The sequence below is a fragment of the Theobroma umbraticum genome, unplaced genomic scaffold (assembly GCF_002168275.2).
Source record: "Theobroma umbraticum cultivar Fairchild unplaced genomic scaffold, ASM216827v3 scaffold_44.0, whole genome shotgun sequence".
Classification (NCBI taxonomy): Eukaryota; Viridiplantae; Streptophyta; class Magnoliopsida; order Malvales; family Malvaceae; genus Theobroma; species Theobroma umbraticum.
Window position 1 is genome coordinate 2,151,496 of NW_018397255.1, and position 22,007 is coordinate 2,173,502.

The 22,007-nt window shown below is 34.1% G+C and overlaps 3 protein-coding genes across 4 annotated transcripts; all 3 read right to left on the reverse strand.

Moving 5' to 3' along the window:
• Positions 1 to 1,271: 1,271 nt before the first annotated feature.
• LOC149527593 (uncharacterized) lies at positions 1,272 to 1,748 on the reverse strand. The gene has a single exon (XM_089782521.1). The coding sequence runs from the start codon at positions 1,746 to 1,748 to the stop codon at positions 1,272 to 1,274; it is 477 nt and encodes a 158-aa protein (XP_089638647.1).
• Positions 1,749 to 6,464: 4,716 nt separating this feature from the next.
• LOC110410083 (precursor of CEP5) lies at positions 6,465 to 6,812 on the reverse strand. The gene has a single exon (XM_021419669.1). It carries the CDS (start codon positions 6,810 to 6,812, stop codon positions 6,465 to 6,467), a length of 348 nt encoding a protein of 115 aa, XP_021275344.1.
• A 6,981-nt stretch (positions 6,813 to 13,793) lies between these two features.
• Positions 13,794 to 17,685, reverse strand: LOC110408959 (P-loop containing nucleoside triphosphate hydrolases superfamily protein). 2 transcript variants are annotated; one of them, XM_021418123.2, is made up of 7 exons: positions 17,465 to 17,685; positions 17,337 to 17,394; positions 16,383 to 16,627; positions 16,035 to 16,293; positions 15,058 to 15,237; positions 14,785 to 14,940; positions 13,794 to 14,408 (listed from the first exon to the last, which is right to left on the reverse strand). In XM_021418123.2, exons 2-7 carry the CDS (start codon positions 17,364 to 17,366, stop codon positions 14,241 to 14,243), a joined length of 1,038 nt encoding a protein of 345 aa, XP_021273798.1. In that variant the 5' UTR covers positions 17,367 to 17,394; positions 17,465 to 17,685; the 3' UTR covers positions 13,794 to 14,240. The 2 variants fall into 2 exon arrangements, with proteins under 2 accessions (XP_021273798.1, XP_021273797.1); XM_021418122.2 differs by having other exon boundaries at positions 13,797 to 14,408; positions 17,337 to 17,684.
• Positions 17,686 to 22,007: the final 4,322 nt, after the last annotated feature.

Genomic DNA, 22,007 nt, shown 5'->3' on the forward strand with positions numbered 1-22,007 from the left:
GAAAAATCAATAAACTTAGAGAGAGTTGGATGGCAAGAGAGAAATCGAGAGCACAATAGATGGATGCAAAAGAGAAATCAAAAGAAAAAATTGTGATAAATAGTTTAATTTGTCTAAAATGACTTCAATAATATTTTTGTCAAGTCATAACAAAATTTAGATAAAAACAATTAATTTTATATTTGAAGTTTTTTTTTGATAAAATATTAGAGATCATTTTTAAATCATCTTATAAAGTTAATCATTTCTCACAATTTTCTCTATATCTTAAGGTGACTTTTACCTATTTAGAATGTATTATACTAAATCATCCTAATAAATTAATTGGAGCCCTTTTTTCTTTTATATCTTGAACATAAATTTAATACTAAGTTGATGAAAATAAAGAGTAAGGAGTTAGTTAACTTTTGGCATTCTTTTCCCTTAATGATTACTTTAGGCACACTCTTTGAGCCATTTTTCATCTCCCTTCTCCTTAGAATATTATCAAGAAAAAGTGCTTGATTGGCTCTTCTTCCGGGGACCCTTTTCATCTCCATTTCTTATAACACTATTGAATTTCCAAATATATGTTAGCTTGCATACTTTCTTGGATTTCATTAATCTATGTATCTTTAGGGTTGTTCTGGCCCCAAATGGAAAAGCTTTATTTACTTTATTGATGGTCCTTATACACCCGTGCACTCATGTATATATATATATACATAAAATTATTTTGAAATTAAGTACATGCAAAAAGGTATTAAAGCCGTTTTATTGTTTCTTTTAATAGTTTAGTTAAATTAATTAATGCTGATCATATGCAGGACCACAGGAGGAAAAGAAAGAGAGGGAAAAGAGTTTAGTTGATTAAACAAGATGCAAGCTCTGAAAGTAATTAAGATTAAAAATGGCGGCTGCTCCACATGGGTGGTGGTGCTCGATCTTACTTTCTTTTTTTTTTTTTTAATATCAGAAACAATTTATTAAGATGATTGAAAGAAGAAGACAATGCAAAGAGTAGTATACACATGATCACATGGTGGCATACACAGGGATATGATCACTAGATAGTTACAAACATCAAACAGGTTGCTTTAGGGGCAATTATTTTTTTACAGCTGAATTCGAATCTCTTGTTTTTAGACCTAGGACTCATGCAAGTCCTACGTGAATGTAATACATAACAGTAACAGACTAACAGGTTCTTTCTGATCCAATTATTTCAATTTAGGAGATTGAGGAAATATACCTAAATCAATGTAACTGTGGAGGGGCATTAATTTACATGTCTATGGATTTGTTTCTGAATTTTTGCTTAGAAAAACATGACCAACTCCAGGGCTGTGTCCCGGGTTGGTAGGTCGGAAATCTTCTTTACCTCCTGCACTTCCTGATTTTTGCTCAACGTCTTCATCATCTTCTACGAACTTATGTCCAACTCCAGGGCTGTTCCCTGGTGTGGTAGGTCGGAAATCATCCTTGTACCCAGCAAGTGAATCACCAAAATCTGAGCTCTTAGTTGGTATAGCGGGTGGCAATACTTCCTTCTTTCCTGATACTGAATGGTGGGAAACATTAGGAATGTAACTTGGGGCTGCTGGTTGATGATCTTCATTGTGCATGGCAGAGTTGTCAGTCTGGCTGCTTTGCTTTAACTCCTTTTTGTTCACTAATTTTAGCTGTCTTCCCTCGACCGAGAGAACTAAATGGCAGGCAATTAGTGCAAGAAGAAAAACAGCACATTTATGCATGGCTCGGAATTCCATAAGTAGCAAATAAACTTGAACGTCTAGCTCAAGGAAATTTGATCAAACTGCCAGAGATAGGATCAAGAGATGAGAGGGCAGATGGTAGAACTAAGCACAATGAAGTGAGCTCTGATCTCCCTGGAATTTATAATGTCAGGAATTAGGGCCCTTTTAGGATCCTAACCGCTAATTATTCATCACCTAAGTGGGTGGTGTGGCATCCATTGCAATAATGGACGGTTTGAATTCTAGAAATTAACTTTAAAAGATCCTCTTTTTCTCAAGAACATTTTTTTAAACAATAATGTGGAAATGTGTTGCCTCTCTTGAAGATCATCCTCCATTGCATATCTCTCACAAGTATTCTTCTATGTCCCACCAAATGCATTATTTGCCTCTCCTTGAAGACTATATCTTCCATATTTTTGCATAACTGTGGTCTTCTTCTCTGTGCCCCACTTGTTCTGCTCTTATTATATAAAAATTTCGTAAGAGTGAAGTATGACTTCCTCAACACTTCTTTCCTTTTATTTTTTCAAGAACAATGCTATCTGATGAAGCTTGAAGCTCCATCCTTGACCTTTCATAGTGCTGAAATGTTATCTTATCGTTTGAATTGTGTAAGGACGGCAATCTATTTAATCAAAATTTCTAGTGACAGACATACATCAGAAGCTAACCGTGTTGGTCTGTAAACCCTATTCCCTAGGAATAGCAATATTTGGGAAATGGCCTTCCCCACCACCGAAATGCACCGCCAAAAGGTAGGGATTCCCCCCAGTACTTGCCACTTTGCAAAATGCATAAATAGTATTATATACTGATGGCTGTTGTGCAAGCTTAGAACTCTTTTGGTCGACAAATTCAAGTGAAACACATCTGTCCTAGCTCTTTTGTTGAACCTCCATTGTTTATGGTAGTTATTGCAGACTTTCAATTTAATGGGTGGAATGATTGCTTGGCTGCTGAATGTTGAAGGTTCCCTGGTGGTGGAAACCATAAATAATAAGAAGACCTCTCTTTGAATATGAAGTTAATTTCTTGAATCCCCTGCAGAGATTTTCCAGTTAATTCTGGGGTGCATTTATAAGCTTATTGATTGGGCATCAAAATATGAGTCATCAAAATATGAGTGACAGCTTCAATATTTTGATTTTTATTAGAAAGAGCAAGATCTCATCATATGACTGGTTGAACCAAATATCCTCTCCTACTTGTGCCACTAGGTGTTCAAATCGAATTTCTCAATATTTTGCTTTGCTGGTGTTACTATTTGCAAGATGAAATCATAAGACTTCAGCAACTTCGGAAAAATAAATTAATTGGAATGAGAGGACAGCATTATCTCTCCAACTTTACTTTTCAAAAAAAATATATCTCTCCAACTTTACCATTTTTTTATACCTAAACTTTCGCTTTCCAACCAATATTCCTCAAGTTAAGAATATAGTCAAAACTCAAAAGTATCAATTAGTATAAACCAAAGGCAGTAGGTTTACTCCCCTGGTAACAACACCAGCAATCTAAAAGTGCTGATTAGCATCTCTTATATACTCAGAAATTGCATTTGAAGAATAAAAACGGGCATCTGGTTTAGCAGTAAATTTTAAATTGCACATTAGCACCAACAGAATATGTAGTTTCAGAACCTAAGAACCTTAACTATACTAAGGCCAGCCTAAACAATAATTAATGCAACAGTAGTGAAAGCACTATAGTCATAGTAAATGTTTTAATTAAGAAAACTGGGTTCTAATTGGCTTCCACTAATGGAAATAAGTGTCACGGGGATCATAATGGATGGTTCATACAACAGCCGGAATTTGACCAAAAATCAGTGTCATAAGTTGATATTGATATGAATCTTGCTTTTTGAGGTTTCTAAATGCAAAAAATTTGACCGTTCAATGCTTTCATGGAATTTGAACTATAGCTTTGACTCTCTCTCTCTCTCCAGGGGGGTGGGAGCTCATTCTTTATCAAATTCAAGGACATGTCATGCCATCAAAAAAAATCAAGGCATGTCACATCAACAATCGAGATCCGTCCACTATCGGAAAAGCAAGGCTGTTCTGCTAGGTACCTTAAACAAAATCATACAGTACTAAAGACAACCCTTGAGTGAGACAGTTTTTTGTATAGTTTAATTATACTAGGGAATACTCCACTCAACTTTTACAGTGGCTGGAGCTCTCTGGAATTGATTATTCAAATAATCCACTCTCAATAACTATTTGGCAACATAATTACTCTTGGACATGAAACTTAGTTTCTGCAAAACAATCAACTGAGGATCTTCCTCAACCTATCCCAGAGATTAAAATATCACAACAACTTGAAGCTGCAACCAGAATACGAAAATTTGAATTCATTGTGGTTTAATTTGCAGAAAAACAGAATGTTCAAACTCGTCATTACATATAGTGATCATACTCCATTAGTAAATATCTATATGCATAGTTGATGCTTTTGTAAGAAACAGATACTCTTGGTATTTGGTGTGATCGATTGTTTGTCTATAGTTGATGCTTTTGTAAGAAACAGATACTCTTGGTATTTGGTGTGATCGATTGTTTGTCTTGCTCTTACCTGTTAGCATGCTTATAATTTGTTTTTTAGGTTAAGTATCAGCATGCTCATAATTAATCAAAAAGTCAAGAGCACCAACCAAAGAGAGGTCCCCTCCACTTACAATTATCACTAAAGAAACCATTTTTTTTTTGTCTGGATCGATCAAGGTCAAATGAAGCAAGGCTCCAATTCGCAGTCCCTCAACCCTCTTCTCCCCCTCCATTATGAATTTAAGAATCTTGCGAAAAGGGCTTTTTGTTGGTTGGTTCCTGCATCTGAGGAAGTCCCCAGCCTCTGGCAGTCAACGTTTAACAGTGTTTTTATATACAGAAAATTTGAGACTGGTAGTAACTTTTTTACCCTCATAAAGTCACAACTGGGGAGCAAAGACATTTTGATTCTCTAATTAACGTGCTAGGCTGTATTGCAACTGCAGTCGTTAAAAGTTAAAAGGTTATAACATAAACTGTAACAACGTGCATTTGAATTGTGTTCGAGTAAAAGGAATCTCCCATGGATATCTTTTGATCCCTAGCTCTTCCAGGCACTTCAATTCTTTAACTATGTCCAGGTTCATTGTACAGAGTGTTGCAGTACATATACATAGGGTATGCTCTGTTTACTACAGAGTTACCATCCTCTATTCTTTTGACTTCCTTTCTCATCGATCATGTCAAATCAAAATGTTCATATTTTTCTTAAATTACACGACTTACAGTAAACGTGAAACCCCAAAATGCATGAACTTAGAAGAGTTAGACATTTTAAGTGGAATAAATTAAGGATAAGAAGTAACTACGGTTCAAACTTGTCTTGAGGGAGTGCCTTTGGATCTTTACCAGAATGTCCAGATTCGCCCATCCATAAACATGTCCACATTCATCCAAATTGAGCCATCAACAAGTGAGGACTCTCGTGATCATGTAGAATTTTATACCCAAGTGGCGTAATTTTATTAATTACGACATTTCTTCTTCCTCTTTCTTCTTCTTTTTTCTAAGGAGTACTGCGCTGCATTCATGCTCGAGAAATGGATCTTCTGTTGACTAATGATCACACTTCTGTCGAATATTTGTTCGAGATATATAGCTGACCGGGTCTTATTATTATTTTATTGAAAGTATATATATATTAATCGCAGCATTAATAGTTACGGATTGGATCAAGATGTCTAGTCTCTGTGTCATTAAGCTGCATCTGATTCATGGAATTTGACAGTGATCCATCAGTTAAATGGAAAAATACATGTACTTCATCTGTGTTATTTCCCCCTTTATAATACAAACTTGGATGAACTACAAAATATTTATCAGATATAACATAAATGAAAGGTGATATCACTTGTTCTTCAATCTTTTGAATTTCAAATTTTATTAAATTTTAGATAGATATTCAACATAAAATTATTTGACAATAAATAAAGAGCTCTTTATTATATTTAAAATTTCAAAATACCATTCAATACTCTCTGTCATATGTAATAATAATGGATCTATCATGTGTCAACTTACATACAAATACCTACTATGGTAGTTTACATATTATATTTTTAAAAATGAATATTTAATTTAAAATCAATTGATTATAGGTAAAAGGTTTCTTATTATATTTATATTTCCAAAATACCTCCAATTTAACTGATTGTGTAATTTTTTTTTAAACCACTTATTTGCCCTGAGAAGCCAATTTTAGGAGCAACGGAATACTAATGAAACAAGTTATTTTTTTTATAAAGGTAAATACTAATGAAACAAGTTATATATATTTTAAAATTTGAGTAATAAGATGCTAATAAAGCCACAGTACGCAAAGGACTAGCTATAAAAACCAATGAATTTCATTGGTTCATTGCATTGACCAATAATTATTATTACAAACACTAAATAGGGACATAACAATTAAAACAGCAATTTTTTTTTTTGGTCTTGGACTACACAACAGTGAGAGGTAGTCTCTCTCGTTCCATAATCCCAGTCCTTTCTTTTCAAGATTCCTGCTTAATTTATCTACATCACACAAATGATTATTTGCCCCACGCCAAACCATACTTAAACCTAAGGAACCTCAAACTGAAATTGAAATCGAGACAAATATTAGAGAAACCACAGCTGAAGCCTTTCCGACAATATAGTACCATGCAGCACATTGTAAGAAGCTTTTGCCCTAGTTTTGAATGGAATGGCCGACACCAGGACTGTGTCCAGGAGCTGTGGGCCTGAAGTCGTCTACGGGTTTTGGAGGCGGGGCCTGGGATGCTCCTACAACCACATTTGGTGGTGAAGGTGGAGACTGCGTGCTGGCGTCAGCTGCGTTAATGTTAACACCATGCAAGTTAACCTTGCCATCAAGAATAGCCTCTGTTTCCTTCGCTAGGACTCTACCGTGAGTTTGGACCTTCTGGAATTTGGGTTTTTGGTCCAATATCAAAGGCCTTCCTGCAATGCACTGCATTTCCTGGAAGAAAACAAGCAAAAGGAGAACAAGAATGGAGAGTAGTTTGTTTTGGGCCATAACGATCGCTCTCCAAGTTTCGGATGATGCCTACCTGTATATAAGAGTGTGAGAAAGGAAGGGAATGTAGCTAAGCAATACTACGCAAAGCTTGACTTAAGTATGAAAAACAGGGAAGAAAGACACCTAGATAGCAATTTGCATATGGACCTCTTCCTCCGCAGGGTGCTATTTATAGGGGAAGAGAGCTCCTGAGCTAGCCATGGAGGTGTCAAAAAATACAACAGTTACTACTAACAAATAGGATTTCTTTGTGTGACAATGTACTGAAATTAAATAAAAAGGGGTTAAAAAGTTCCCACATCTTTCTCACATGCGCCCACAACATAGCTTATGGTCGCACTCTCAGTTTGCATGGGCCATGCAACTGTTCATTATATATTTAATCTCCTTTTCGTTTCTTCTTAACAATTAAAGAGTGATCTAGTGCGAATCACCCTTGCAGTTTCTGGTGTGGACTAATTACTACAACCAACAGTCTATTCAATGCTGAGATGATTAAGGTTATGACGGGAAAATTAAATATTAAGATTTATTAGAGTTGTATTTAAATACTTAGACTGCAAGTTTTTTCTTTTTGGGTGATAGACTGTGGAGAAGTAATGTGTGCTTAGTCCCCAGTAGGCACCATTAAGGTTTATAAAAACATTTAGTGTCTAGAATCTTTTATTGTTTTGTTGGTGTACCACGCACATTTTCGTTCAGACAAGATGATCAGCTTTCCAACTGGAAATCCTAGCTGTGCTTTGTAACCCCAGTCTCTCTCTCTATAGGTATCTTTGTAGCTTTAAAAAGTGAAACTCTCTAGGTTTTTAGAAGCCCAAAACCCACTTGCAACGCAAGTTGGTTTTGCTTTATGCAATGTGTGTCTTGCTGTCGGCAGAAGATAATCTGGGTTTTACATTATAGCTTTCAATAGTATTTGTCACAACCACAACCTCGCCGGCCGGCTTTTCTTACTCGTTGAATATTTCAGCCTAGCGAATCTGGCCCGGAATTTCATTTAGGAAAATTGGAAAAAAAATTGTTGGATACTTTTGATCTCCTCTCCTTAATTCCACAATAAATTGGGCTTGTGGCCTGCTTAAAATCGTTGCTTCGTCATACTGGCCCAACATCAAAATATAAATGTTTGCTTCTTGTCTTGAACATGTTTAGAGAAATAATATTCCCTTCTTCCTGTTGACAGGATTTATATTTTGATTAAATTGAAAATATCTATTCGGGTCTTTAGGTGGAAGGTCTGTTCAGAATAACATGCTTCTTGTTTTCCCTACGAATTGAAACTAAAGTTCTTGTTGACTATTACCCTATTAGTAGTTAATTTTCTGGAACATGTTAATGGGTGTCTATTAATACGAGTTAAAATAATATTTATGGAAAAAAATATAATTAATATGTATATATTTTTTTAATTTGACAAAAATAATATATTAAATAAAAATTTAAAATATTATTTTAATTATAATTTTGTTGATGAGAGCCCTAACTTATTAGGAAAAACCCTTTTAATTATTCTTAATAAGTGTTATTTATAAATTTTTGAAATCCATCGTTAGAGAAAAAATAAGGCAAAGGACATTGACAAGTGGAATGAAAAGAAAAAGACAAAGCCTTCTGAATGGATTTTTTTTTATAATTAGAGAAGAGAGATTCGAACCTTATTCTTTAAATAGAGAGATTATACACCAACCAATAAATTAAATACTCAGATGTATTAATTGCTTTTATTTGGTTCCATCACTTGACAGAACTTCATGGCTGGCAATGAGACCAAGAACAGCAACACATTTCCATACTGCTTTAAAATCCATAATGTAAGGAAGAAATAGCTCAATTTGCAACGGCAGTTAGATAGAACTGAGCACAATAAAGCAATTAAGCTCTCTGCTCTTCCAATCGTTGTTGTTTATAGGCTCATGGAATAGACGGTAGACCCTAAGAGGATCATGACCATTTGATTATTTCAAAGTATGTGATTGGGCATTCATTAATTAAGTACAAACTATCTTTCTATATGCATGCCGCCTGCTCGTAAATATCAAATTCTATATCAATTACTAACGCATGCTTTATAATTTTTTAATTTTTGGTTAAGGCCTAATTGATAGTTTATGTATAACTTTGAATCAAAAGTTCTCCTCTCTTTATTCGCATCGAGTTGAATGTAAAGAACTAAGATATACATGTTAAGGTGACTTTTACCTTCTTTCATATGTATTTTATTAAATTATCATGATAATTTAATTAGAGTCTTTTTTTTATATATATGGAACATAAATTTAATATTAAGTTTATGGAAATGAAGAGTAAGAAGTTTGTTCGCTTTTGGCCTTCGTTTGCACAAAGTCACTTTCGGCACACTCTTACTGGATATATCGTCTCCCTTTCTCCTTAGTATATAATCAAGAAAAGTGCTTGATTGGCTAATCTATCTGTACTCATGGATATATGCACATATATACATACATGGGAAAAGGTATTAAAGCCATGTTATTGTTCCTTTCTCTTTCCCTTTTTTTTTTTTTGGTTTTTGTTGATACTGATATTTGCAGTGAAGAACATAGCTACCTCAATATGTTATTGTTCTTGTCATTCTGTTTTTGTATTGTTCTATCAGGTTGCAAGTTGTTATGTCAGTGTCTCAGCAGCATGCATAGACTAGAAATCTGCCTTCTGCTTTTGGTTAGTGTAATGCAGAAGAAAGATAATGTTTTAATGTGTCATTTGCTTCATTTGCTTGGTAGTTTTTAAACTGTTATTGCAATGAAATGAGTTAGATCCTGTTCTTCCTTTTCAATGCTACTTTGCTCGCATTCACTGCATACTGGAGTTTCCAATAATGCATTGATTCATTCTCTTAAAAGCTCAACAGTTTTCAAATATCAGAAACAATCTATTAGATGATTGAAAGAAGTAGACGTTGCAGAGAGTAGTACACACAGGATCACATGGATAAAATAACTAGTTACAAGCATCAAACCAGTTGCTTTCGGGACAATTATTTTTGTACAACTAAATTCAAATCTCTCTGTCCATAGACCTAGGACTCATGCAAGTCCTCCATGAATGTAATCCATAACAGTAACAGATGTTTCTGAGCCAATTATTACAATTTAGGAGATTAAGGAAATATATCTATTTCAATGCACCTCTCGGGCCGGGCCATTAATTTACATGTCTATGGCTTTGGTTCCGAACTTAGAAAAGTATGACCAACTCCAGCGCTCTGTCCTGGTTTGGTAAGTTGGAAATCTTGTTTACCTCCTGCAGTAGAATGCCTGTCATTACTCCAGCTAATGCTTCCTGATTTTTGTATATTAACTTTGCCATCAGGAAAAATCCCCATTTCCCTCGCCTGGATTCTACCGTGAGTTTGGACCTTCTGGAATTTGTGTTTTTGGTCCAATATCAAATGCCTTCCTACAATGCACTGCGTATCCTGGAAGAAAACAAGCAAAAGGAGAACCAGAATCGAAAGTAGTTTGTTTTGGGCCATAACGAGCGCACACCAAGTTTCGAATGATGCCTGCCTCTATGTATGAGTGTGAGAAAGGGACGGAAGATCGCTAAGTAATACTAAGCAAAGCTTGATTTAAGTAGTGGAAAACAGGGGAAGAAAGACACCTAGTTAGCAACTTGCTTATGGACCTCTTCCCTCCCCAGGGTGCTATTTATAGAGGAAGAGAGCTCCTGAGATAGCCATGGAGGTGTCAAAAATACTACAGTTACTACTAACAAATAGGATTTCTTTGTGTGACAATGTGGGAAAATTAAATAAAAAGGCGTTAAAACTTCCCATATCTTTCTCCACATGCGCGCACAACATAGCTTATGGTCACACTCTCAGTTTGCATGGGCCATGCAACTGTTCATCATATATTTAATCTCCTTTCGTTTCTTTTTAACAATTAAAGAGCGATGTAGTGAGAATCACCCTCAAAGTTTCTCGTGCGGACTAATTACTACAACCAACAATCTATTCCATGGTCAGATGATTAAGGTTATGACGGGAAATTAAATATTAAGATTTATTAGAGTTATATTTAAATACTTACTCTGTGTAGAAGTTTTTTCTTTTATGGTGATAGACTGTCGAGAAGTAATGGTGTACTTAACATAGCCAAGTCGCTAAGGTTTATAATAACATTTGGTGTCTAGAATCTTTTATTCTTTTGATGTGCACCATGTACATTTTCGTTCAGACAAGGTGATCAGTTTTCCAACTGGAAATCTTAGCTGTGCTTTTAACCCCACTCTCTCTCTTTTGTAGCTTTGTAGCTTTATCGTCGAATATTTCAGCCTAGTGAATCTGGCCCGGAAATTGATTTAGGAAATTTGGAAGAAAAATGGTTGGTTACTTTTGATCTCCTCGCCTTTGCTTCTTGTACTTGTAGTTTTCAAACTGTTATTGCCATGAAATGAGTTAGTTCCTGTTCATCCTTTTCAATGCTTCTTTGCTCTCATTCACTGCATAGTGCAGTTTCCATTAATACTTCTTTTTTCCTGATACTGAATGCTGGGCAACATTAGGAATGTAACTTGGGGCTGATGCTTGATGATCTTTATTGTGCATCGCAGAGTTGTCAATCTGTTTTCAATCCTTTTTGTTCATTAATTTTACTTGTCTGAAGTAAATGGCAGGCAATTAGAGCAGGAAGAAAATGTGCTTGCATGGCTTGGAATTCCAGAAGTAGGAAATAAACTTGAATGTCACTTGTAAAGTGAGTTCTGATCTTCCCTGGTAATTTGATAACGTCAAGGATCCTAACCGCTAATTATTCAAATATTAAATGGGTGGTGTGGCATCAATTGCATTAATGGACGATTTGAATTGTTTTTTATGGGCGCACTTTCTTCCTCGTTTTCTCCCTTTTCTCCCCGGATTTAGGGACTCAGAAACAGGTTTGATTATAAAACCAAAGCTACCAAATGAAAGTCGGCAGACCTCTCCAACACCGAATTGCACCAAAAAGATATAGGGATTCCCCTGTTCTCCACTTCACTCATGGACGTATTATCATATATTGATGGCTCTTGTCCAAGTAACTTAGAGCTCCTTTTCATCGACAAGTTCAAGTGAAACACGCATCTAATCTCACTCTTTCACACAATTTTAGACATATCCAATGTTGTTTATAGGTGGTGCTTATATTGCAAACTTTAAATAAGTTGAATGATCACAATTGACTGCTCAAAAGTAATGATTCCTAGCTAGGTTACGAAGAAACCACATGCTAACGATTCTTGATTAAAAGAAGGCGAAAAACAGAAAAATTCGTATTACTAGAAGACTGGTTGGAATCACAACAATAAACATGGACTTTCTGATCAATGTCGATAACATGCAGTAATGCATTATAATTATGACACTAGCTAATAGGATTAAGAAGATGCATGAGCTGATTTTTATACCAATTTGGCCTAATTAATATTCTTAATGAATCTTGCTTTTGACGTTTTTTTTTATTCAAGATTTTCATCCTTTTCTCCTATGGAATCTGGTCTTGTATAAAGATGTGTAGCTTTGACTCAGGTTGTTTCTTCGGAAACAAGGCAAACCGCAAATTCACTCTAAATAGTGCCAAAAGTCTAATTAGGTTTGTGTTGGTAAAATATATTATAATACTTAAAAGAAGCTCATGAGTTTATAATTGAAAAGGCAATGTATAGGGATACCAAAAATGGAGGAAGAGAAAGGTCATTCCTTATGACTAATTAATAAGGATTTCTTGTAAAAGTACTGGGCATGGATCGGGTCTCCTACTTCGTTGAAGCCATCGAACCTTAGTGTCCTCCCACTAATGACTAATTGACTGATTTAGCTATGCCACTAAGCAATATGTATGTGTATTCATTATGCAAAATGCATGGTACTGAAGTCAACACTAAAAAGGTCGAATTGTCGAGAAAAACTACATAAGAAGCCAAAGTTATAATGACCGAGATGTAATTAGCATGTGGAAATTTTCCCTAAAAAGGAGGTTTTTTTATTCCAATCCTCACTCTTATTAGGAAGGGCGTGTTTATAAAAATGCATAGTATTAGAAAAAATTCTTGAATTATTAAAAAATTTTAAATAAATTCTTTTTTATTACATTCAATTAAAGTTTTATTTTTTAAAATAAAATAAATTTTTATAATTAATAGTTGATTTAATTAAAGTATCACTTATTATTTTATATCATATGACATTGATGTGAATAGGTAAAAAATCACATTACCATGTCATAAAGCTATATTAAAATGCCGGATAACATATTTACATTTTACGTTAATATCAACGTAATATAGAATAATAAATAATATTTTAATAAAATTAATCATAAAGCTTATGTGACTTAAAATAAAATTTATTTAATTTTTAAAAAATAATTTAAAAGTTTTTTAAGTTTAGTGACTTATAAAAGCTTCCCTCTCTGATTTTTTCCCACGGATGTTTTTGTAATTTATCCGAAAGAAACAAATAGAAAAAGAATTGGGTCAATGCCTAAACGAAAGAGCCCATTCAATTGGGTGAAAAAAGTTAGTCCATAAACGCTAAGTTTACAGGACTGCTGCCCAGGATTAAACCCACAGCCTAGTTTCTACCTTCTTTACCTTCAGATAGGACCATGCTTGTGAGAAACAGAAAGGCCAGAAGAGAACAGCCTTCTCTCTCTCTCTCTCTCTCTCTCTGTGTCTTCTTTTTCTCTTTTCCTTTCTCCCCATGAGTTAAGAGTGTTGAAGAAGGGTTGATAACTGGCACCAATGGGCAATAAGAAACACTGACAAAGGGAAGAAAGGAGAAAGAGAAGAAAAACCATACCCAAGGCCAGCTTTAAAGAGTTTCTTTTTCTGAGTGTGAGAGACTTTCAATCGATGCCATGTCCATGTATATATACTACAAAATAACAAGCAACATGAGTGTAGACTTGCTCACGCTCATCACATCTATTTCATTTGGTTATGATCAAAACTTAGGCACGGATGACAACTGATATTAGCGCTTGCAATAACCTTTGAAAAGAAATCTTCAAGAGTTTTCTCTCCAAGCCCAGTTCCACAAGTCTTGTGCTCTTGGTTTGTGAGTGTGGCACACCAAGGGAACAGGAAATGTAAAAATCAAAGCCTGATGGAGATAAAGGGATAAAAACACTATTTTGAGGATGAACAATTGATTCACCCAAATTTTCATTAGCTCAATATACAAGCTGTCTATATGATCAATTCAAATAAATCAAAACAAGAAATGGTACATGGCTCAATGCAGCATCGATCACCTGCATCAACGGGGTGTTGATCACCTGAGTGTTGCCAGCATGGAGAACATCATGCCTTCATGGCAGCCAAAATTTTGAAACAGGGTGAATGTCTGGTCAGCTTCAGTAATAAAAATTAGTTGAAGATGGTATCCACACCATTTTTTTGTTAGCAATGCAGTCATTCTTAATAGTCAGCACGGAGGAAACTCTCATATTCTGTTCCATTTAATGTCTTGTTCACATCATCCCAGTTCTTCACAAAATCAGATAATGAACCTTTGTGTATTTTAACCTGGCGACTGGTTAATTTCATCCGTGGAAGGCCTAGAAACTCTTGAACATCTTTTAGTTTCTGGAACAAGTATAACATGGAGCGAAGGCACACATTAGTTAAGAAGGCTTACATGAACATGCCATTAGCATAGATACACAGTTGATGAAATATAGGGAAAAAGTAATGCATCTAAGTTCCAAGTGAAATTTATTATATCTAACTTAGCCCACAAAAGTCTAAGAATTCAATTTAATCCCTTTTATGAATTCTAATAAAAAATCATTGAAAAAAATTATAAAACAAATGGTATTTGGTTATGGGGGTGGCAAATCATTTAGGAGAGAAGATACATATGCTAGGATTTTGGTATCTTGGCAATTTATACATTAATAAAAGTTGTTTAGCAATCAGGAACTATTTTAAATATTTAATGAAAACTTGGCATTATCCTTACCGTATGATTTGTGACAAGATCCTCATAGTACAAAACCATGTGACGGGTGCTATTGAAGTATTCTAAAGCCTTGACAGCAGCCATCTCCACATCTTTCAGATCACTTATTAATGATGTAGAATTGATCATTGGCTTGTAACTTGAAAGAGCAGCAGCCTACATCAAGTGATTAGCAATAAGTTCAAGATTTTGTGAGTGGGAAAAAGCAAACAAATGGGTGAATGAGTGACTCTGATAGAAAGCAGGGGGAGAAGGTGGGGTAGGGAGAGAGACCTCGTCCTGTGAATGAACATGAGACTTATGGGTTCCATTTAATAGCTTAGCATAGCGATCATACGAATTGGCAAGCACTGAAACCATCCTTCGAAGCAAATTTCTTCGGAAGAGAAATATGGCAGAAACACCCCGATGATTGAAGTATTCTACTATTTCTTTATGGTGCTGCATCAATCCCTGGAGAAAAATACATCAAGCAGTTAGCTATAGAACGCCAGGCAGCTCCTTAAATGCAAATAATTTTGATCCATCACATAGAATTGCCACCATCTCAATTTAAAAGTTCTATCGCATGGTTGCTTCTATGGCTAATCATGGTACAGAGTTTGAGGACATGAAAATCAGATATCTAGAAAAAAGTCCAACTTTCTCAGCTAATCCTGATAGATAAAACATACAAAGATTAGTAAACCAGAACTGCACACCCTTTAACAAGATTTTACCTGAAATTACGTAAAGATAAGAGAATTGAGATCTACTAACCACAACCTTATCAATTCACTTCTTTTAGGAAGGGAATTCATTAAAACCTTTTTATATATTAAAAAAAATAATACATGACAGAACTAACAGGAAGATACATCATGCTAACACCAAATAGACCATTAGCTTCAATCCTTCCTCACTCAATTCCAGCAAATTGACAATGAACTAATACTTCTCTCACTTGGACTTCATAAATCACTTGGGTAAGACTAAAAGGAAAATAAGAAAAATATGAACCTACAATCTAAATGAATCAAATTTCAAAGTTATAAGGCAGTTTGACAGTTGGTGTACACCTGCAATAGCTAAGCCTCTGACTACAAACAACGTGTGGGGGCAAGAAAAATGGAAGAGAGCATCAACTGCTAATAATGATATTAGAGCCAGGAATGAACGAAAGTAAAGTCTTAACCACATATCTGCTCTATAGTGATGACTGCAACAGTTTCAAATACAATCATAGTGGAAAATTCAACTACGTTTTTTACCTGATTCAACATCCACTTGAAGCCAACTGCAGCAGAGCACTCATTCTTGGAAGCACTAGTAAACCAGTCTAAATTATAAACTTTCTCCAAAGTCTGTATAATAGTCGAAATATTTTTCCTTCTATCCATTACAGAGAATATCTCCCCATTTGAGCTTACATTAATATGACTATTTAGCAAAGTCTCAAACCATCCACTTCCTGACCTTTGCATTGACAATATGGCAAAGAAACGCACCGGATTCTGTGTGCATTCACCCCTGGCAAAGTATCAATAGCAAAACTTAAGCAAATTTGACAAAACCCAAAATCCCATAAAAAAATTCAAAATACAAGTATTCTTGCTTACCTGCTAAAGGTTTCAGGTTTAGGATAATGCAAGGTAGGAATTTGAGCTTCTAGTTCTGTAATTATGATACTATCTGGAGATGGCCTCTCAATGACTTGGATGTTCTGAAATTTGATCTTGGTGACGGTACCTATCTGCTTTAAACAGATTGTACAGATATAAACACCACACACCATAGCAAACAGCAAAACTATTGTCCTTAAGAAACATGGAGATTTCTTAGGAGGCTTTATAATTAGAGTATCCTGCATGGAAAAGAGAACATATGAAACCCAAATTATCGTCAAGAAGGAGATAACAAGAAGAGGTTAAAAAATTGGCATGCGAGCAAACACTTTTAGTAGAAAATAAGGGGAAAATACTAAGAGACATAATTCAAACTAACGTAAACTAGGCAAGCGAAAAGGTAAAGGTGCCTGGAAAAGAAAAAGAAACAATACAATAGAAGAGTAAAGTTAAATCAGTAGCAAATTGAGTAATTCTACACTAAAAAAATAAACTAAAAACAGTCCTTTAACAGAAAAAATAAATGAAATACTGGTTTTAAACAGGTAGATAATAGTTACACATAAAACTCCAAATTTAAGTATGCAAACAAGCATGAAACCAGTGAAAAGAAAACCCAGATCCAAATATGCAGAGAGTTAAATAAAGCATTATCCTTCAAACCCAGCAAGATGTTATTTATAAAGCTGAAATATTAACTTCAAATAAATAACAAAGAAAAAGCTTGAATAGGAAATAAAGAAAAATCGAACATTTTCCTCAAGAAAAAAAAAAATTGAGCTTTAACACCAACCGACACAATCCAGGGCCATTCAACAAAAATTTGAGTCTTCGTTAAGCATTACAAAAGAACCCCACTTCTTCTTAGAAAACAAAAGGCATATTACTAACCCAACAAAGCAAAAAAAAAAAAACCCAGAAAGAAAATAAGTGAAAAATAAAGGGTACCTTGTTAACTAAATAGATATACTCAGCCATTGCTATTTTGCAGAAGCTGAAGCAATCCCTGAAGAAAAAAGCAAGAGATTACAGTATATATAATCACAAAGCCGAAGAAAAAGAGGCTTCATTGGTACCATCCATCTGCTTTTCCTTCGTATTCTCAGCTACTAAAACAATCCCAAGGAAACAAAAAAAAAAAACACCGGAAGAATGGAAAGAGAAGAAGAAGCCAAAGAGAAAAGGTAAAATCCTTGTTATGTTTGGACTTGTGGAACAAAGTAACGCCTTTTTTTTTTCTTCCCTTGTTTGGTTTTGCCTCGTGGAAGACAACGACATGAAAGTGAAACAGCTGTTTTTTACTTGTTTTCTTAGTTTTTATCTACAAACTTTTTTCTTGTTTATTGTTCGTACAGATTTAACAGAAATAATTCATGTGTAAATACTAAATAGTAATAAATAATTTAAAAGAAAAAACACATTTTTGTACGAAATAAACAGATGCCTGAAATCTGGCTAACGTCCCAGCATGAAACTGGAATCTAACTAAAGCGCACGGCCTCAAGCCGTGTCAAGTGGAGGTTGCAGAGTCTTCCTTGACTTTTGACTTTTATTTATTGATTATGATAATTAATTACTTTATTTTTAATTTTGTAATCTAATTAAAACTGAACTTTTCTTCTTCTTTTTTTAAGTAGACGTAATAGTATTTTAATTAATTAATTTATTTATGTTCTCTATGCTGCGATGTGCACTTTCTAAATATTTTTATAATAAAATTGATGGCAACTGGTTGAAATAATGTAATTAGATAGTAGGCATGATATATACAATGTTAGTATTTTTTTTTTAATGATTTCATCGATGCTTTCTACTTTTGATATAAAGGGTTAGAACTTAGGTTTATTTTACTGATGCTAAAATATTATAATACATGGTACTACATTTGTATAAAACTTATACCCGTTTCATCAATGCTTTCTACTATTGATATTGAGGGTTAAAACTTAAGTTCATTCTATCAATCTTAAAATGTTATAATACATGACCATACATTTGTATAAAAGTTATACTTGAGCATACGCAATGGAGCTGTATACAATTAAGTGAACTCTAATTCCATAAAATAATTTGATTTATAAATAACATGATCGTGATAAAAGATCATAATGTTAAAGAAATTACTATTGCAAGATATAGTGAGGTAGGTCATGAGCCTCTATAGTCTATACTATAAATCGATTTTTAACGAAATAAAAAAGACGTACATTGTAAAATCGTAAGCATAGAATATGATTTGAATTGAAATGTATACATTTATCTCATACATTGTAGGATGGTAAAAATAGCAAAAATTAATTTAATTTTTGTTGTTTTTCTTAATTTCTCTTAATAAGATTTGAGTATTTTATTTGTATTATACAAACAATAACCACCCATAGAAAGTAATTTTAGTATGAAGTTATTTGATGTTTATTACTTCATTAGAATATTACTAATTATAGCAAAAAAAATCACTCTATTTTAGGTAACAAGATCTCATCAGAAAATATAATTTATTGATTTTTCCATAAAATTAATTGCTGACTAATTAAGGGTAGGAATTTATATATTTGTTGTCACCATCTTCATAAGCAGTGGAAATTTCAAAGCTTTGAATGTTTCCATTTGTCACGGATAAAAGCAAACGAAAATCCTCTTTCCATTCAACCAAATTTCCAAAGCCTATTTAATGTCAAAACCAAAACCAAGTTGCCTAAGCAACAATTTTGTTTGGAAAAGAATTCGTCTGGTTGGTGGATATGTCTTGATCATCCATGAGAGTTCTCGCTCCGAGCAAGTACGAAATCATGACTTGACTTCTTCTTAACTATCATTTCCTTCTTCCCTTTTTTTCTTTTCCCTTTTCTCTCACCAAATTCTTTGAGTAATTCTTTATGGATTAAGTTTATTATAATGGATGGAAGGAAATTAATTTCGAACTGTTTAGCCTGGGGTCGAGTTTGCATTTAATTGTAATCATCAAATTTAATCAGAAATACAATATTAAATTAAACACTAAATTTCAATTACAATAAATTCGTACTTAACTAATCGCAAAACTAGATAATTCCCAATGATATCGGTTTCTTAATTATAAGATCAAGTATCATTTTAATCATGTAAAGTATAAGATGAAGATCTGAAAGTCGAGAGATGGCTGCTAGCTAATTTCCAAATCTTTGTTTGCTTTCTTAGCAATGATAAGGTCAACTGGTCACAGATTCACAGGATAACAATGGAGGGCTGGGTAAAATAATGGGATTAACATTTATGGAAAATAAATGCCTTCAGTAATCATTTTACTTAAAGAAATAATTGCTTTGACTTGGTTATATAGGAGCCCCCATGCAGATATCGTCACTTCTTCCCGCCCAGATAGTGGACGAAAGATTAAACTAAAAATTTGAATAACTAATATACGTGTCTTTGAAAAGACATTTATTATCTTCTGCAAGATTTACATTTATTACTGTATTTAAAAACAATAATCTTACATGTTACATCATGAACATGATATGATTTAATTTATTAAAACATGTGCAGAAAGAGCAGGCAGCTGTTATAGTGTCGGAGGATTAGTAAGAGATTAGCTATCGCTTCGAATGCTTCTTGCTGAATTATGAGCACATTTTGATCTTGGTCAAACAATTAAGACTTAAGTTTTGTCTAAGCTTAATCTCTATTTCGTATGATTATAAGAATGTAATTTTTTTTATTGATTTAATACATTCAAAATTTACCTTATTTTGATTTATCTAAAAAATAAAAAAAAAATCTCTTCTATTCCACCATTGGACTAACTCGTGTAGTGGCTATGATTCAAACACATTTAAGAATATAGCCACAGCCTCAAATTTTGAAAGAATATGAAAGAGTGATGGAAATCCTTTTGCAGCGGCGTGCATCATGGACTCAAACTCATGGTATTAAATTATTGATGAGGACAAGCCAGACGCGCAGTACTCTACCCAACACCTAAAACTGAGCATGGCTTGCTTAAATTGGTCCCATTCCATCCCTCCAAAGAGACCGTCTACCTCAATTGTTAATTAATTAATTAATTAATTCCTTGACTTTAATACTCACCGGGCATCAATTCCATGAAACCTAATCTAGTCTATTTTTTCCTTTTTAGTAAAACATAATGTTTAAAGCAAATTCTTACTTACATAGTGACATTATAACAAACCCACCCGAATTCATCAAAACCAATGGCAAAGATTAAGGGAGGTTAATAAAGTTATCTATCTATATATACAAATTATGCTATTGGCATCCATGGTGTCACGCATGGCAGCATGGCCATCATTAATGACAGTGAGTTGTCCTTCAACCTTTTTCCATAAAGGAATTTTGATGATTGATGAATGGAAAGGGTGCATGTTCATGACTTAGATGAATAATTCTTTGCCAACACCTTTTTTTTTTTTTTCAATTAGCAAAGAAGAAGAAGTGGGGAAGAGAAGAGAACAAAGTCAGCATCTGTGAAAGGGTTAAGGTTTCATACAGATTTCTATAAAGTTGCGTTTCTATCACGGACATTGAAAGTTTAGACCCTTTTCAAGGAAGTTAAGGTTTTCTTGCTACATGTGTCTCTAGTTGATGTAACATTAATCTCTCCCATTAGTGAAATATAATGAGAAAACGATTTATTTTGACTTGTAGTGGATGGAAGACTTTTCTTAATTTCTCTGTACTTGTAAGAGAAATTTTCCTTTAGTGTATGAGACTAATCTAATTTAATAAGATCTTAGGCTTGGTAATTATGAATATGACATGAAAAAATATAAAATTATATAAAATAAGATTTATTTTTTTGTATTTTATGTGTTAATCATGCTGAGATGTTTAATTTGATTTAACTCTTTTTCATAAAAAATTGTCAGACAAATAAAAATTTTTACATAAAAAGCTCACATGTACGCATATATTTTCTTAAGGAAAAAAAAGGTACATTTTTTCAGAGAATTTATCTACTTGGTTTAGGGGGTCAACCCCCTAATGTAGGATTAGAAATTTAAACCCTAAATTAACAACTCGTATTAACTTTTCTCCTTACAAAAAGCAATTGTATAGTTGTAAGCTGAGCAGTGTCTTTTTCTCCCTCGCAGCTCATGGAGCATATAGTGGCAGCTAGCACCGACAAAAGCATTTCTCGGAATGAAAACAATTATTATAACTTGACCAACACTCGAAAAGTATGGTCCTTTGGCCTCCAGCCAGCGCCTCGTCTAAGCAAACGCAGTGGTCTTATTTTTTGTTTTTTTTTTTTGACAGCCTATCCGATTCATATGTTTTTTCCAACCCTTTTCCTTGAATTTGAAGTTTCAAAGAAAGGATCCAAAATAATCACAAAAGCCCAAAAAAGGAAAATCATTAAAGATTTAGATATCTCATGTCCGCCGACGTGAACCCCACGCCGGTGTGTATTTGTGGCATCTAGGCAAGTTTAAACATTTGATTTTTATATATTGTGGGAAGTCATTGATGACCAGAAATAAAATAGGAAACATAATCTATCATGGACGTCTTTGTTTTTTGGTTGGGGTGGGGTTTCGGGGAGGGACGAAGGAGGTTGTGGGAAATTAATAACATTCTTAACAAAAAACAAAACATAATTAAGGAGTGTTTATTGGG

What these genes read in the sequence shown, in the direction of transcription:
- LOC149527593 (XM_089782521.1), bottom strand. Translation starts at nt 1,748, where the DNA reads ATGGAATTCCGAGCCATGCATAAATGTGCTGTTTTTCTTCTTGCACTA.
- LOC110410083 (XM_021419669.1), bottom strand. Translation starts at nt 6,812, where the DNA reads ATGGCCCAAAACAAACTACTCTCCATTCTTGTTCTCCTTTTGCTTGTT.
- LOC110408959 (XM_021418123.2), bottom strand. Translation starts at nt 17,366, where the DNA reads ATGGCTGAGTATATCTATTTAGTTAACAAG. An exon ending in ATATCTATTTAGTTAACAAG is followed by an intron (nt 16,628 to 17,336) that starts GTACCCTTTATT and finishes TTTTCCATGCAG; the next exon opens with GATACTCTAATTATAAAGCC. An exon ending in ATGTTCATTCACAGGACGAG is followed by an intron (nt 14,941 to 15,057) that starts GTCTCTCTCCCT and finishes CACTTGATGTAG; the next exon opens with GCTGCTGCTCTTTCAAGTTA.